The 16,501-nt window shown below is 45.3% G+C and overlaps 2 protein-coding genes across 5 annotated transcripts; one reads left to right on the forward strand and one right to left on the reverse strand.

Annotated features, from left to right (window-relative positions):
* Window positions 1–1,759: 1,759 nt before the first annotated feature.
* On the forward strand, window positions 1,760–3,753 carry LOC101779337 (RING-H2 finger protein ATL47). The gene has a single exon (XM_004964684.4). The coding sequence runs from the start codon at window positions 2,256–2,258 to the stop codon at window positions 3,309–3,311; it is 1,056 nt and encodes a 351-aa protein (XP_004964741.1). The 5' UTR covers window positions 1,760–2,255; the 3' UTR covers window positions 3,312–3,753.
* Window positions 3,754–5,142: 1,389 nt separating this feature from the next.
* Window positions 5,143–15,021, reverse strand: LOC101779727 (AP-1 complex subunit gamma-2). Of its 4 annotated transcripts, none has more exons than XM_004964686.3 (18): window positions 14,702–15,021; window positions 14,453–14,594; window positions 13,811–13,984; window positions 12,428–12,607; window positions 11,949–12,103; window positions 11,578–11,668; window positions 10,994–11,157; window positions 10,162–10,216; window positions 9,576–9,698; window positions 9,390–9,485; window positions 8,819–8,946; window positions 8,180–8,284; window positions 7,792–8,081; window positions 7,396–7,503; window positions 7,269–7,316; window positions 6,879–7,051; window positions 5,781–5,885; window positions 5,143–5,575 (listed from the first exon to the last, which is right to left on the reverse strand). In XM_004964686.3, exons 1-18 carry the CDS (start codon window positions 14,998–15,000, stop codon window positions 5,480–5,482), a joined length of 2,532 nt encoding a protein of 843 aa, XP_004964743.1. In that variant the 5' UTR covers window positions 15,001–15,021; the 3' UTR covers window positions 5,143–5,479. The 4 variants fall into 4 exon arrangements, with proteins under 4 accessions (XP_004964743.1, XP_012701036.1, XP_004964742.1 ...); XM_012845582.2 differs by having other exon boundaries at window positions 7,242–7,316; XM_004964685.3 differs by having other exon boundaries at window positions 7,269–7,319.
* Window positions 15,022–16,501: the final 1,480 nt, after the last annotated feature.

Consider the following 16,501-nt stretch of genomic DNA (forward strand, 5'->3'; position numbering starts at 1 on the left):
GCGATGACCGTACGAATGTACAGTTGAGATGAAAGGGTACTGCCACCGCTGCAACCTGCAGGCTATGGGAATGGGACACAGCACAAGCTATAAAGCTAGCGTGGCGTGGCGACGGGCGCTGAGCAGCGCGTTGCTCCAGCCAGACACTGAGACCCGTCAGGGGTCGGCCCGTCGGCCGCTCGGGGTCGGGGCCCCCTCCTTCTCCTTCCCCCGCGCCGCTGCGGCGCTGCGCCTCACCTTGGTAGTTTGGTGGCACACACATCCGCACACAGCGACAGTGAGGACGAGGCGTCGAGGCGACAGCCGGCAGGGAACGAACTGGCGGGTACGGGGACTCCGGCGCATGGACGGACGGGACGGCACGGGGTGGGGGAGCCTGCCCGGCTGCCCCCAACAGACCGAATCGCTGGAGGATGACGCTGCCGCTGTGCCGCAGTCGTCAACGCGCCAGCAGGGGCCCGGCGGCACCAACAATGTGGCCTGTGGGGAACAAGCAGACGCCATGCGCGCCGGTTGTTGGTGGATGCGAAATTCTTGGGTTCCAGTCTCCAGATGTTGAGCTGTTGTGGGTATCTTTAGGCAGGAACCTGCGTTATCGCGATTTGCGTCTGTAATAGTGGTTGGGTGAGCGTGAGCCGTCAGCCGTGGAAGAATGAGAATGCACACTCCTACCTGTCACTCCAACCCAAGAGGTTCAATGGTACCTCACGGCCACTGCAGAATTTCTTGTGCAAATATAGGCTACAGGTGTTAGATCTTTTTTTTTGAAAGACACACAGGTGCTAGATCAAAGATCATATATACGTATGATGTATATAAAGTACATGATCTTTCAATAAGTATTGTCATCAGTAAGTATTGTCAATTATCCATGCGATTGCAGGGTTTATAGGTGTGATTGTAGCTTGCAGCGTTGCAGTGTTTGTCCAGACCTTTTTCTGTCTGGCCCCAAATTCCGAAGCTGATTGCCAACCCAAGTACTGTAGCGTGGGGATCTGATCTGGACCTCGGCCACACCCACACGTGCGGCATGGCAACGCGGCCCTGGCGCGCATCGTCACAGTTGGAGACAGCGCGAGAAAGTCGAGCCGCCACACACGCAGCGCAACCACTCCCCCAGCCCCATCACACAAATCTGAATTTTCTACGGATAAACAAACGCAAACCCTGAACCCTGATCCCATCTCATCCGACACCAGAAAAATCTCCCCCCGAATTTCCACTGAAAACGAGCGCCGCTGCCGCTGCCATCCACCCCACCCCTCCACCGGCGCAAGCGACGCTCCACGGCGATCGCCATCACCGGCCACCATCATCTTTCCCTTTTTCGCCCGTTCCCTCCCCCGGGCATTTCTTGCTTTTCTGTCCTCTCCTTTGCACCACGAACACACGAGGAGAGGAGACTGGAGAGAACAAGACCGGCCGCGAGCCATCCCAATCGGCGGCGGCCCGGGTTCCTCGCACCTTGCGCCTTTTGCTGAAGACAATGGCCTTCTAACCGCAGCCGCCTCATGGCCTGGTCAGCCCCCCGTGTGATATTCCAAAGCTGGAGGAAGACCAAAGGTGAGTGAGAAGAAAAGAACACAGTAGCAACCTTGCAGAAAGGTCCAGAGATCAAATCTTTGTTCCTTCGTTCTTTATCACTTTATGTCGGATAACCACGAATTTCAAGATTTTTTATGTGAAAATCATGTGGCTGCCACCTGCTGTATTTGTCTCTAAATCATCATTTTATTAAGATGTAAGTTTATTAGTAGATGTAAACATGGCATGTTGGTTGAAATAAGTTGGTTTTCAGCTTTTCATCACTTGAAAAATAGAGAAAAACATGTAAAAAAGCAGTCTCCAAAGTTATGGTTTGGTGTAATGCGAAATGTCGGTAGAAAAGAGCAGGATTAGTGGACTTGTAGCTCAGTCCTTTACCTTTGCAGCTCGCAAAAGAAAGACACGTATGCTCTGCCGCTTTTGTTGGGTTGGTTTGGTTGCTTGCGTGACCGTGTGACTTGTGTTCCCCCCATTTTTTGCATATAAGCATGGGCTTGTCACGCTTCACAAGCCTTGGCCCTTGGCCTTTCCCTCATCGCCTAATTGCTTGGATCCTTGCACCTCCTGCAAGTTGCCAGCAACCGAGAAGCTACCACTACTAGCTGCTCCGGCTCAGCTCAGCTCAGCTCAAAAAGGCGTTGGGGTTTAGTGCACGAAATGAGCAGCGCGTTGCCCGGGGCAGACGGGGCAACGAGGAGAAGAGGAAGGAAATGCTGCTGCTGTTAGGATTGGCCACGGGCCTCGCCGTCGCCGGGGAAGTGGAGAAGCAGGACGGCGGCGGGGCGTCGTCCTCCGGGGGCCATGGCTCGTGGATTAGCCCAGCGGTGCTGTTCGTCTTGGTGATAGTGGCCGTGGTGCTGCTCGTGTCCGGGCTCCTGCATCTCCTGGTCAGGTGCTTGCGCCGGCGCGGCCGCGCGCAAGGGGCGGGGGAGGGCGGCGCCGACGGGGTGGACGGCGGCGGGGAGGAGTCGGCGCTGCAGAGGCAGCTGCAGCAACTGTTCCACCTGCACGACGCCGGGCTGGACCAGGACGTCATCGACGCGCTCCCGGTGTTCCTGTACCGGGAGGTGGTGGGCGCCGGGGCCAAGGAGCCGTTCGACTGCGCGGTCTGCCTGTGCGAGTTCGCCGGCGAGGACCGGCTCCGGCTGCTGCCGCTGTGCGGGCACGCGTTCCACATCGACTGCATCGACACCTGGCTGCTCTCCAACTCCACGTGCCCGCTCTGCCGGTGCGCGCTCGGCGACGACGACGCCGCGGCCGCGCTGCTCGACGCGCTCCACGGCGAGGGCGGGTGGAAGCACGAGGACGCCGTGCTCCCGGTGCGCCTCGGCAAGTTCACGAGCCAGTCCAGGGCAGCGCCCGGCCCCGTCCACGACGGCGCCGGCATTGTGACGAGGGAGGCCGGCGAGACGAGCAGCAGCAGCCTCGACGCCAGGCGGTGCTACTCCATGGGCTCCTACCAGTACGTCCTCGCCGAGGCGAGCCTGCAGGTGTCCGTCCACAGGAGGCACGGCGACGGCCACGGCAGGGCCGGGGCCAGGCTCAGAGGAGTCGGCGCCAACCCCGCCGGCGCAGAGGCCGCCGCCGCCGCGGGCACCGAGGGGAAGAGGATCGGCGCCGGCAGCAAGGGCGACAGCTTCTCGGTGTCCAAGATTTGGCAGTGGCCGCGGAACGGCAAGGGGAAGCTGCCCGTGCTCGCGTCCGACGACTCGCCGGCGATGAACGGCCGGTTGCCGTGGCAGAGGCGGAGCCCCGGGGATTCGTGACGGCAGAGAAAACGTGTGTGGTGGTGCGTGCTCCAACCTTCCTTGAGCTGATTTGGCTCGCCCTTTTAACCGCTGAATCTGTTCATAGCCATTCGTTCCTCTTACAAAATCACATTTGCGTGTGGTGGCCGTGATCTTAGCTTTCTAGGTGCATGATGAACTCTGTGTGTGTGCGGATTATACTTCGTTCATTTGCCAGTCACTTGTGTCTCTCCTCACATTTCAGTGACACTTTAACCAAAAAGAAAAAAAAAGTTTTACTGCAAGGTTATCGCAGAGACAAAGTTGCTGTTGTCGAGTTGAGGTACAATTCCGTGATCATTAGTTAATTTTTAGCTTGCAGGTCACTTGTTTATTTGTTTATTGTGAGGACACTGCTGGGGAGGATTATTAGTTTTAATGGCAGATTCTTGTCTTAGCAAGCAAGTGCTTGTACAGTATAGTACCCTTGCTCAATCTTCAAGCATCACCAGGACTTGTAAAGCACAAGTGACCGTACATTTGCACGCATAGAAATCAATGTAATTCAGGACCTTTCTTTGAAAATAACGTGCGAAAGGTTCGCAAAAAAGAGAGAGAGAAAATCACAGTGCACGACTCATTCCAGTCCAGCTCAAGTACTCAACCACTCCAATTTTACAGTGCCACAAAAATTAGGTCATGGAGATGACAAAATCAAAGCAGCTTTGTTAGGATTGAAAGCTCACGGTATTGTGCTTACTACATTCCATCACTGACGTTGCGACTGTGCGAGTAATGTGATGTTACAGGAGAGGGTTTCATGGCTGGCTTGGCTTCCGTGACAGGTCCGGCGGATGCATCTGCCAAACTGCTCAGACTCTGCAGGCGATCTACACCAGCAGTACGCTACGCTACACGCCCAATAAAAAGCTGCAGCAGCCCGATTAGAAAAACGGCTGCAAGAAACCAAAAGGATAACCATACTTAACCAGACACGTCCATGCTTGTTAGCACTTGGACTGGAGCGTCGTTTCTGAAATCTGAATCCCCGTGAAAGAGATGGGCACAGCTTTGTGGTTTGTACAGGGCGTGTTTATCGTCTACTAGGGCTCTTGACTGCAGGGGCATGTGATGTGAGGCCGCTGGTCCTAAGCGTGTGCGGTTACCCTGTCCGTATCCACTATTAAACAGGCAGCAAGTACTGCTAACCCTTCAATGGTGATGGCAAAGATGCCTCGCCATCACAGTGCGCATTCAATGTGCTCGTTGCGCGGCTGTGCGATTAGCATTTAGCACTGGTCGACCAGGCGGGTGCAGCTTGACTAATTGCGTGTGTGTGTTCGTGTCATGAGATGAAAGGAGTTGGTGACTTGGTGGCTTCGGCTTTGACATATTTGGCCTGTGGGGTGTGGCTAGGTTTGTCATGCTAATTGCCAGTGACTGACAAATGACATTAAAGGCTTCCGAGTGCAGTTAGTACCAGAGGTCTAGAGCAAGCCAGCAGGGGAGACAAGCACTGCTACAGAACTGTGCTGATGTAGTGACGTTGCCACACTGCACTCGTGCAATCAGTCTGATGTTGACTGAAGGATCATGGGCAGCGCAAATGTCTGACAATTGCACCGAGAAAAACTCGAGTGCGCACACATCACGCTTTCCGTGCAACCAGATAAAGTTGAGGGCCATCGAATCAGACCAAACTTATCTGCACTTCCTATGTAAAAGTAAAACCCACCAGTGTTCAAATTCTAATAGAGTTAATTTGTGCCAAGGTGAAAATTTCTGTGAGTCGCCCTTGAATGGCTCGAGAAGAGGTGCTAAAGTTTGGGACAAAAAATAGTCTCTGAATAATAAGTCTGCACGAGCTCGATTCGAGAAATAAATAATTACATTGGGGGTGAAATCATGATACAACATATTTCTTTGCTGCTTGATATGAGGGGATAGGGTGAAAATTTTGGTTACCCTCGGTATGATATACACCAACATATGAATACATTCCGGCAAAACTGAGGATACAACATTAATCGCTGCCATCTACTGTACACTATATATAAAGCAAGAATGAATGGCAAAAACCAACTAGCAGTGTACACAACTCACTAACAGGCAAGCAGAAGTGAGAGAAATGGTTAAGAACAAGAAAGGAAACGCCTTGCCTGAAGCACGCTGAAAGAGCAACCGCAACATTATAGACAGGTGGAGCACTACAACCCAGCAGGAAAGTTGCTGACCTGCCCTTGTTCTAGCCTGTCCTCGCCATTCACTTTGTAAGACATCCGGATACGCATTGCAAGTGGTTTCTATGAAGCAAAAGATCCAGAATCAGATTATCGGAATGGAAAAACAAACATTATTGTTCTACTTGAAGAGCAGAAATATAAACAACTTTTTAACAAACCAAAAGAAGTGCATCAGGTAAACTTTCAATTATCAAATTGGTTCAGAAGTCAAAGAAAAGCAGAAAAAAATGCTAAGAGTCATTAAGAGGGGTATCTCTAGATATACCTGTCCATGCTGGTTGTTAGTAACACTGAGGCTTTGTGTAACTGACCCATTTCCACTGGCAGGAAGAGTGCTGCTGCTAGCTGGGTCCAGACGCAACTGGATGAACTGGAACACAAATTTGGACAACAAAAATGAGCTACACAAATCTAGAGTTAGGAAACTACCATAGTTCTTAAGGCGGTAAGGCAAGGCAAGGCGTTGGACCATATTCTAACTGCCTAGGCGACGCCTAGGCACTAACAAGGCGAGCAAGGCAACGCCTTATAAATCAGAGAAACAGCAAGACAGCAGGAGGAAGGGGGAAGAAAAAGAAAAAGGAAAAAAATGAGAAGGGGGAAGGGGATGCAAGAGGCTGGCCCAGCCCACCAGACAGCCCATATAACCCTCCCTTGGCTTGTGGATAAGACTCCCCGACCCTTCTCTCCTTCCCTGTTCGGTCAGCGCCGCGCCGCCGCCGCTCGTCAATTCTCCGTGCGCCGCTCGCTTCACCCTCTCCCTTTTTCTCCTTGGCACCGCCCCTCGCTTCCTCCTCTCCCTCTGTTTCTCCTTGCACTCCTGCTGCCCACAGCTCCTCCAGCCATCCTCCTCAGTATCGCTTCTCTGCACCCCCCACGAAGTTGTGCGCCTGCACCCTCTCAGATCAACCGCGGCAGCTGACCGGAGTGGGTTCTGCATCAGACGCCAGCGCCGGAGCTAGCAGGGATGGAACTGCGGCAGCTGCTGGGCCTTTTTTGTTTGATTTCCCTTCGATTCTTCCTCCTACCTTCCGGTCTCTTGCTGTTTTTTACTAGGCGACGGGGACGCCCAGAATCCTTTGAGCGCCTGGACGCCTTATTAATGTTGGTTATGAACAATTTATATGCTAACAATTTCTACAGACAATTTTACTAACTGGATCCAATGTTAACCATGATAGCAATGCTTGGCAACAAAAGGTCTATAACCTACCAGGAACATATATGGCTTTTGATGCAATAATAATCAGTTGAGTGATTACAAGATCTACAGCATAAACTAAGCAAGTTGATTTGTAAGTCCAACTTTTTATTAAAACAACTGGTGTCTGTAATGAGAGCAAGAGTCAGAGGTGAATACTACCTTTGGCACAGCTGCCTGGAAGACGAAATCTGTGAATGTGGTAGTTGCTAAATTTGTGAAGGTAGCATTAATTGTAGTCTCCTGAGGTTTCCCAGGCTGCTTTTTGAAGCTGAATGTGATCCTCAAGGTTGCACTCTGGAATGCTGTGATTGTGGGATAAGCTGCATTTCCATCTGGCGGTCAGGCAAATTGAGTAACAGAAAAATTGTCATTATCAAGAATGTTATATAATTAGTAGAAAAATGCAAAACCACCCTTTGAAGCCACCTTGAGTTTGATATGGAAAGAAATCAAACTTGGTGACTTTTCGGGGGGTACTTGCAACTTTCTATTGTATCGGATAATCAAGTAACAGGAGATAACCAGGAAGAGATGTGCTTGAGGACAAACCATCAAGAAGATCCACAACTTGAGGTGTAACAGGAACAGGTTTGGTTTCTGCTGCAAGGTGTTAGATAAATAAGCACAAATGAAAAAACTCAAACAAATTGGCAACTTAATCATCACATTATTTTACCTATGCCTGGAGGGATAAAGTTCGATGTTGGTGGGCCATTTTGTACAGGAGTTGAACCAATAGATAGAAGATCCATTAGAATGTCTGTGCTTGTAGATGGAGCTCCGCCTAGACATAGGACCAAAACAGACTCATAAGCAACACTTGCACTAATGATGTCACCACAAACAGCATAATATCATATCAATATAAGAGCCGGTTTGGAATTGTCAGTTAAAACCAAGGTTTAATCCTATTTATAAGACAGCAAATTATGCACTACTAGCATAATTAAAACCAAGTGTGGACTATGTGCCCAAAGATTAATATGTGATAAAGCATAACTTGCTTTGCCTGTGCAAACCAAGAAGAAACAGAAGCAAATCCTTATGAAATGTAAATAGGCGAGAGTAAGACCTGCAGGGGATGAATCAATCAAGCCAATGCCCAAAAGGTCCTGTAGAAAATCATTAGGTGCTGTAGTAGGGGCCGAGGTAGTCACTGGGGTATCATCAGAACTCAAATCAAGCAAATCAGCTAAAGGAGCTGCTGGTGGCTTTGCTACACCATTTGGAAGCTTAAGTTGGCCTCCAGGAGTGACTGCTGGAGCTGATTTTACTGATGAAACCGTGGCCTGCATAGAAGCAGCTCTCTTCACCAAATAATTAGCTTCATCCAATACAGGCATCCGTTCAAGCAATGATGATCTGCACATACACCAGCATCATCCAGATTACCATTCATTTTAACAAAAAAATATAGTAATACAAAAGTATACTCAATAATTGCAAAATCTGCCACTCACTTTATAGACTGGTGTCTTTGTATAATGGAACTGAATTCAATAGATCTTTGCTGCAATTCAAGCACAGTATTCCCTTTATTCTGTGCAACTATTTCTTTTATCCTCCTGGCAACACAAAACAAAAAAAGAATGATGAAGACAATCACTTTACAAATGATTCAAGGCATAAAAAACAAAGGAACAAAGATAGACTTGAAACAAAGCTGAATTGCGCGTAAACAAAGCTAAAGACACAAAGTGAATGGCGAGATTGTTGTGCTATAAACTCTTTTATATAGTTCTTACTGAGAAAGATGATGATGAAACCAGTTCACAAGAAATTATATGGTCTACAGACCCCAATTACTAAACAAAGTTGTGCACTATTGATTTCTCATTGTGGCATTTGAGAATTTACTGCTTTCTTGTTTAACGATGGTGTATGCTCATATGGTTCATTCAAAACTACATTGAAGAAATAGAATATAAAACCTTTAACCGTGGCTAGTTAAAAACAAACTCCATGCAAATCAAGACAGAAAAACTCTGCTACTTTATAGAAAAAGGAACTGTGCATTTGAGTCATTGGTAGGTTGTCCCGCTACGGTACAGAGTATTTTCAAACCACTATGACACAGGTCCAGTTCAAAAATAACTTACTCCGAGGTTGGTGGAAACCGGGAGGAAAGCTTCAAAAGGGAGACAAGACACATAGCCCTAGTAGTAACATCTGCAGAGTAGCGTTTAAGATAGACCTCTACAGCATCCACAGCATCAGATTCTGTTACCTGAACAAGATCAGAAATTGGCCAAGCCGTTTGACACTAGAAAATTTGAGGAGCAGTGCTTCTAAATGAAATACATAAAGAGAAATGGCAACAAATGGAAGAGGCTTAAGCTATAAACTCTATAAAGTCATAATTCTCCAATCAACCGTACATGCAGCCATGCGAGTAAACAAATGATCATGTCACTTCTGATGACATCCATTATAGCTAACATAAGTAATCGCAAGAAGATCACAAGGGAGGATACTGTGAGAAGATTTTAGTTCAGCGTGGAGTTATCAACTTCCTACATGCACCAAATTTGGAACGGTCCAATAACAAATTATTTGCATGAAAAAGTAACAAGAATACATAATGATACAAAATGGAATTATCAGTGCAGTGTCTTCTCAGTAGAAAGTGTATCACTAAATAGAGATGGCTACCAAGAACTTCCAACTCACCGTGATCGGTTCCTCAATGTCCAACATACTAACATTGTTGACCAGCATTTCTCCATATTCACCGATGCACCAAACAGCCACCCTAACTAAACTTTCCTAAACATATCAACATAGAAGAGATCTATGCACATTAGATACATAATCCAATAGTATACGGTACAAAGAACACTAATTATTTCTCAATACCTGTTCACCACATGCTTGCAATGCCTTATATAATGACCTGACTGAATATCCTTGAAGTTCAGATGCATTACTTATTAGAACTATAAGAGCATGCCATACATCATCCTTTACATGATTTCCAGCCTGTTAATATAAGAGTAAATTATATAGTAAGTAAAGGTGCATGCAAGACTCTTTAATTTATAAGTGCAGCAGAAATTCATGCTTATACATTTACAGACTCAGAGACTTGATTGGCTGAAGGTAAATCATATATTAACAGAGGTGCATGCTAGATTAAATATGATGGACTGTTTGACGATTGGAATTTTGGTATAGTAAGTTGGTCATGAGTCTTTTTACAGGTGCAGTTATCGCGTCTGGAAGGTGTGGGAGACGTAACAATTTTATAATAGAAATCACCAACATTGCACAAACCACAACCCCCTAAAACTGTGGATGAGAACTTTGGCTACAAAACATCAAGAGTGTTTTAATGGACTCCAGTAATTAGGTAAGGAAAAATTGTATAGATGTCGAATTAATATCGAGCCAAAAAAAATAGAAGGGGTCCCGAAAGTAATAATAACTGTATGGCTCCACGTACCAGTGATAAAACTCTGAACATCTGGTCTAAGTACCATAGCTTGTCCTGGGAAAACCTAACAAAAAATGCCAAACCATTAATTTCCCGTAAATCAACAGGAAGTAAACAAGATATTCCATAAAATTTATCCTATACCAGCACCAAATTCTAAACAACTCATCAAGCACAGATATGGATAAAAAATAATTAAGTAACCAAAAATGAGCTGTAGTTCAGCAGAAGGGGGGAGGGGAGCAAAGGAATAAAAGCATGAAATGCAGCAGAAGACAACATAGTGCTGCAAGTTATGTGGCTAGGAAACTAAAACATTTATACCATAGCCTGTCATCTAGCGTACTGCAAAGGAAAGAGAACTGAATGATGTATGTGTCATATATTTTGATAGGTGATAGCATCCAGAAAATTAGGCTGAAATAATAATTATTATGCTAAAAGAACCATGCTTAAAGACTTTAGGCAAGATCAAAACAGGGCATGGGCATGATAAGAAAGGCTACTATTCAAATGAGAGCAAATCAATTCTTCACTTGTTAATGAATGATGTTCCCTTATTCCATTCACTTCCCTCTGTCTAAGAGACAACAAAGACACGGTACCGGAGGAAAGTGCAGCATGTACTCAACAGCCAAATATCTTTATTGTATGTCAATTTATTTCAATAATCAATATACATCTAATATCAGTGGATATACAGTAACCATTGGAGCAAAAAGGAACATGCACATCAGATCCCCCCCCCCTCCTTCCAATTGCACCTAGAGAGAACACAACTGCACGAACCGTAGGTCATTCACAACAAGGAGAAATGCTGGATCCATAATTAACAACTTACTTTTCAACTATTGAGCATATCTTAGCAGTGAGGTCGTCCTTGAAATCTTGATCACTCACTTCAAGGTAATCAACAAGCTCCTTAGTCAAAGGCTTTACATTTGTATCATTGACAAGTAGGTAAACAAGTTCCAGGGCCCTTTTGCGAATGGAGACATCTGCATCCTGACAGTTCATATGCGATTGAAAATATGAGTACAAAAGAAGGCTAGGAGTCCAGTAGGAAGTGACAGGTCAATAGAACAAATTCATAAGCAAGGCAGGTAAATAGAAAGTGTGTTGAGGATGCTTTTAAGTTGTATGGATGAAAATATAACAATGACTTATACATGGATCAAATAGCTAGTATTTTTTTCTCTTGTTCTGCATATAATTTAAGAACAGACTGGACAGAATACAAAGAAGGGCAGAACTGTCTTCTCAAGATATGCAGAAATGAACAGACCCTTATCTCAAGCTCTCAGCAAACTATCATAAGTGAATATTGTTCCAAAGTTGTACATGATGAGCATATTTTACTTTGTAGAAGAAAGGGCCAAAGGGAACAGACACATCACATTAGTCTGGCAAAGTGTACTTGGTTACCTTGACACACTCTAAAATTGTTGCTCTGTGCCTCTGCACTGCTTGTGTGTCTACAGCAATGGCCTTCATAAGCATGTTCAGGGCAACATATCTGAAAAGGCGGTATATACAGTAAGAATTTAATTATGAGAGATGGAAAGCACTTTACTATTAGAAAAACTCAGTCATGCATTCCGTCCATTCTTGCTGTCTCAAGATAGCACTGCAATCGCTAAGCCTCTCAATAATTCTCATATTCTACAGGAACAAGTCAAGACCAAATAACTTACCCATCAAACTAGCCCCAAAAAAATATCATCTTCACCATTTTAGCCAATATGAAGAAAAAATAGTTCACAATATCAGCTGGCTGAAAGAAAGAGTAAATTTACCTTATGTTGTTATCACGGTTGGACAAAAATCTACCCAAAATATTGATTGCCAACACACGTAAACCACTGGTAGCTTCGATGCCCATTATGGTCTCAACACATTCATATAAAATAGCATTTCCAGCATTCTTATTTGACTCGGTTTTCGTTGCAACCTGGAAAACAAATCCAAGTATTTATTATCAGGAATGCCAAGTGCAAAGATAACCGAAAAGGGCACAAAAATAATAATAATAAATCAACAATCATATAACACAGTTTTCAGAATCTAACACGCGACAGCAGTAACTCACTGAACAAGATTTAGATGAAACAGCACCAATTCGAAATTAACAAATTACAAATTACTCAGGGTAGTGCCACTAGGAGTTCATATTATTATAGTTTTGTATAGTACTGTAATACGTGAGTTGTGGTAATTATTCAGAAGAAGGGCTCTGGTAGTTGTACAATTATAGAATGAAAGATGAACACATCACCTGAGCAAGAATATCATTAATATACTCACTGCAATCTGCATCTCCTTGGCTCAGTGTTCGCATGAGTTTAAGCACTCGGATATGTAAGAACGGATCTGTAATGCCAGCAACATCGTATTCAGGAGCATATGAACTGTTGGACACATCTCTCAGTATTCGGACCAAACCTTCAAGAGAGTTCTGCAACAAGAAGCCTTAGTCAGAACATTTATAGCCGCAAAAAAAAACATGCAAATTCACAATGATCTTCATGGTATCATCCAACAACAATGTCAAAAAAAATCATCTATGAGGCAGAACAGAAGAAAAAAAATAATTTCCGGTGCAGATTCAGCATAGGGAATGGTTGCATACAAAGAAAAAAGAGTCATCCAAATTAGCAGGGGCTAGTTTTGAGATTTATGCATTACGATGTGGAACATACAGATGTGAGAACTGAGGTTGTTAGTGTTGCCTATCAAGTCATCTGATTTAAAAAAACGACCAGGCTAGCAGGAACTAGGTCCCATTGTAAATATGAAGAAACAAGCACCTAAATTCCGAGTCAAAGAGGACTCGCACCTGGGTGGTACATGTGTATCCCACACCTCCCACCATCTATCAAGTCATCTGTGATTCTACACCGTGTTACTACTCTTTACAGCTACCAAGGTCTGTACACAATGACCTGAGGGCAACATGAACAGATACACACACAAAAACACACGCTCTCACCACAAACACACACGTTCCACCTTACTGGGCAAAGCCCACATCAAACATAGATCAGGCACGCCATTGGATAACAAAGAACGACCATATTTGCCTGCATCCAATTCTAACACTTCTAATGATGCTATCACTCACAGGCCTTTTGAGATAGATAACAGAAAACTAACGAATGGCATTGATCAAAATGCTGCAGTGTCTGCCTAGAAATCAGTGTCTGGGGTACCTCATAATATATGATCTATTGAGGCAAGTAAATAAGAGGAATGATTAATCAACAGCATCTTATATTTCATTGATGGTAAAAGGAAAAATACATAAAATGCCCAGCTTATTTAAAGTTAAGTGTGTGTAAAGACAACAGATGGGTCACATAAACTAAAAGATCATGCCAGGTTTCCAAAACTAAAGCAGTGGATAAATTTGGACTAGGGATACAAAACTTGAAATTCTTTTAACAGTGTCTCTTTCACTAGTGTGAATGAAAACAATAATGGTTGAGTTTCTCAGGCATCTTAATATGGAAAACATGCAAGGATAAACAGTATTTATTAACACAAATGAGTAATGGAAAATAAACAGCTGTTGCTATCTAACTTTGAGAGTACGAGCATTATGTGTGTAGATAATTCTCCAGGGAAGAAAAAAAAGCATTGCTCTTGTCATGCACTGTACCTTCCTCAAGTACTCCAATGCTTCAGTGCTGGCTTTACAGAGTTCCGTGCAAAGCTGAACAGCAGATATAAGAACCCCATGATGTTTTTCCTTCAGTAATGATGCAGCAGCACCCATGAAATTTTCTGCCAAGTCTGGGACTTTTCTTACAATCCTTATAGAGCATAAGGCAGCCTACAAAATAGCAAGAGCTAGAGAATCAACAAGAATTTTCCACAACACACATTTCACAAGCTAATAAAAAATGATAAAGTACTGGTGAAGGGTGAAATGTCAAGCTGGGAAAATGCTCAGGGTGTAAGCTATGAGATGACAGCGGCAAGAATACTCAAAAAGAAAATAAGGGTTGTTAATGACAATTTTATTGGTGCTAGACTGCCAGTATATTAACTAAATGTGCATGATTTTCCAGCACTATCACTTTATCACTTACCTCTTAAGCATAGTTTCGGTGGTGTTATCAACTAAATAGTGAAATGGCAACGATTATTCTGGTCCTTGAAGCATCTTAATAGCTAACTCTTTCATATGTAGAATTATAAGGAGAGTTACACTACGCTACTGGAATGGGAGTATTGTACTATTGTTACAGTGCCCGAACAGACTTCACTAGGGGTTAAACTATCATGTCGAAATGAGTACCTTCTTCTTTGTATTAGGATCCCTATTTTGCAACAGCCTCTCCACTTCAGGTGCCAGATCGCGAGCCATTTCAGCAGAACATATGTTGCCAAGGGCGCAGAGTGCAAGCCCCACAATGAACTGGTTCGAGTGGTTAAGATCTCTGCCCACGTTAAGTAGTAGCAAATTCTCTTGTATCAGCATATAAATCAGAAATAACGTATAACAGCATCAGCGAACACAAATGGCAGGCGTAGGTGGGGCGGATACTGCTTGAGGGAGTTGGTGACGAGCATAAGGACCTCCTGCCGCTCGTCGAGCAGCAGCATGAGTCCGAGGTAGCCGATGCGCTTCTCGGGGAAGCCCGCGGCGGCGATGAGCTTGAGGCACTCCATCTGGCCGAAGTGGGTGGGGTAGCCGAGCATGTGGATGAACATGAGCTTGGCCATGTTCCGGTGCCGGTAGTCCTGGTCGCCCTCGCTGATGGCGGCCCGTATCGCCGCGCACTCCCGCCGCACAACCGCGCGCTCCTCCGCGGCCGTCTTGCACGCGCGTATCGAGCGTATCATGTCCCTGTGGAAACAACGCCCATGCCGACCCGGTCACGCCACGAGCAGATCGGAGGGGAGGAGACGAGGTGGATGCGGCAGAGGACGACTCACCGGAGCGGGTGCCAGGAAGAAAAGGGGTTGATGGCGAGGTCCATGGCGAAGTCCTCGACGATCTTCTCGACGGAATCCAGGGCGGGGCGGCGGGGGATCTCACCGCCCGCGGGGGCGGAGGAGGAGGGCGACGACGGCCGGGCGGATCTGGGGGCGGGCGGTGGTGACGGTGGTGGTGGTGGTGGTGGTGGGAATTGCGAAGAGGCCCCTGCTTTGTGTTTCGGTTTTGTTTAGTTGAGTCCATGGGGAGTAGTGGGGTCATTTGGGATCTGATCTCGCTGTGCTGACCTATAGTGGCGTGATCCCCCACGGCGTGCTCCGCACAAACAAAGGCAGTCGATTCAGCTAGCGTTATTGTCGTTTTACCTGAGGGGGCGTTTGGATGTCAGGGGCTAAACTTTAGCCCTGTCACATCACACGTTCAGATGCTAATTAGGAGGACTAAATATGAGCTAATTAAAAAACCAATAGCAGAACCCATAGGCTAAATCGCGAGACGAATCTATTAAGCCTAATTAATCCATCATTAGCGAATGGTTACTGTAGCACCACATTGTCAAATCATGGACTAATTAGGCTTAATAGATTCGTCTCGCGATTTAGCCTAGGGGTTGTGCAATTAGTTTTGTAATTAGACTATGTTTAATACTCCTAATTAGTGTCCAAACATCCGATGTGACAGGGGCTAAAATTTAGCCCCTCCCTGCCAAACACCCCCTGAGTAAATTTCACTCGCAGTTCTTGAACTGTTTTGTTCCGAGTTCTCGTTCTGATCCCGGTACTCTCAAAATACTCATGACGGTCATTAAAATTGTCCCGAGCTCTCATCCTAAACCTTCAGCTTGTCTTGAGCTCTCATCCTATTCCCGGTACTCTCAAAATGCACTTAACAGTCCCTAAACTTGTCTGGAGGTCTCATCTAGATCCACAAACTTGTCCTGAGGTTTCATCCACTAAAATTTTAAGTGAGATTTGAACTTGTTTAAAATCCTCACGAATTTTTGGCCAATTTTGAATAGGATTCAAACTTGATTTCAAATACTCATAAACTTTGGATCAATTTGAGTCCTAAAAGTTTGAATCCCACTCGAAATCAATCCAAAAATCACGAGTTGAAACCAATTTCGAATCTCATTCAAAATTGATAAAAAAATCATGAGGATTTGGATCAAGTTTAAATCCAACTCAAAGTTTTAGTGGATGAGATCTCGGGACAAGTTTATGGACATGGATGAGATCTCGGGATAAGTTTATGGACCTGGATGAGATCTCGGGACAAGTTGGGACTGTTATGTCCATTTCGAGAGTACCGGAACTAGGATGAGAGCTCGGGACAAGTTTAAGGACTGTTATGTGGGATGAGAACTCAGGACAAGTTTAAAGACAGCTGGTAAAATTTACTATTTTA

Source organism: Setaria italica, chromosome IV, assembly GCF_000263155.2.
Source record: "Setaria italica strain Yugu1 chromosome IV, Setaria_italica_v2.0, whole genome shotgun sequence".
NCBI lineage: Eukaryota > Viridiplantae > Streptophyta > Magnoliopsida > Poales > Poaceae > Setaria > Setaria italica.

Excerpts from the sequence above, each read along its gene's own strand:
- LOC101779337 (XM_004964684.4), top strand. The coding sequence starts at position 2,256 with ATGCTGCTGCTGTTAGGATTGGCCACGGGCCTCGCCGTCGCCGGGGAA.
- LOC101779727 (XM_022825712.1), bottom strand. The coding sequence starts at position 15,000 with ATGATACGCTCGATACGCGCGTGCAAGACGGCCGCGGAGGAGCGCGCG. Across the intron at positions 9,486-9,575 it reads TGCAAGCATGTGGTGAACAG|GAAAGTTTAGTTAGGGTGGC; the intron begins GTATTGAGAAAT and ends TGATATGTTTAG. Across the intron at positions 8,285-8,818 it reads CGGTTTCCACCAACCTCGGA|GAGGATAAAAGAAATAGTTG; the intron begins GTAAGTTATTTT and ends TTGTGTTGCCAG.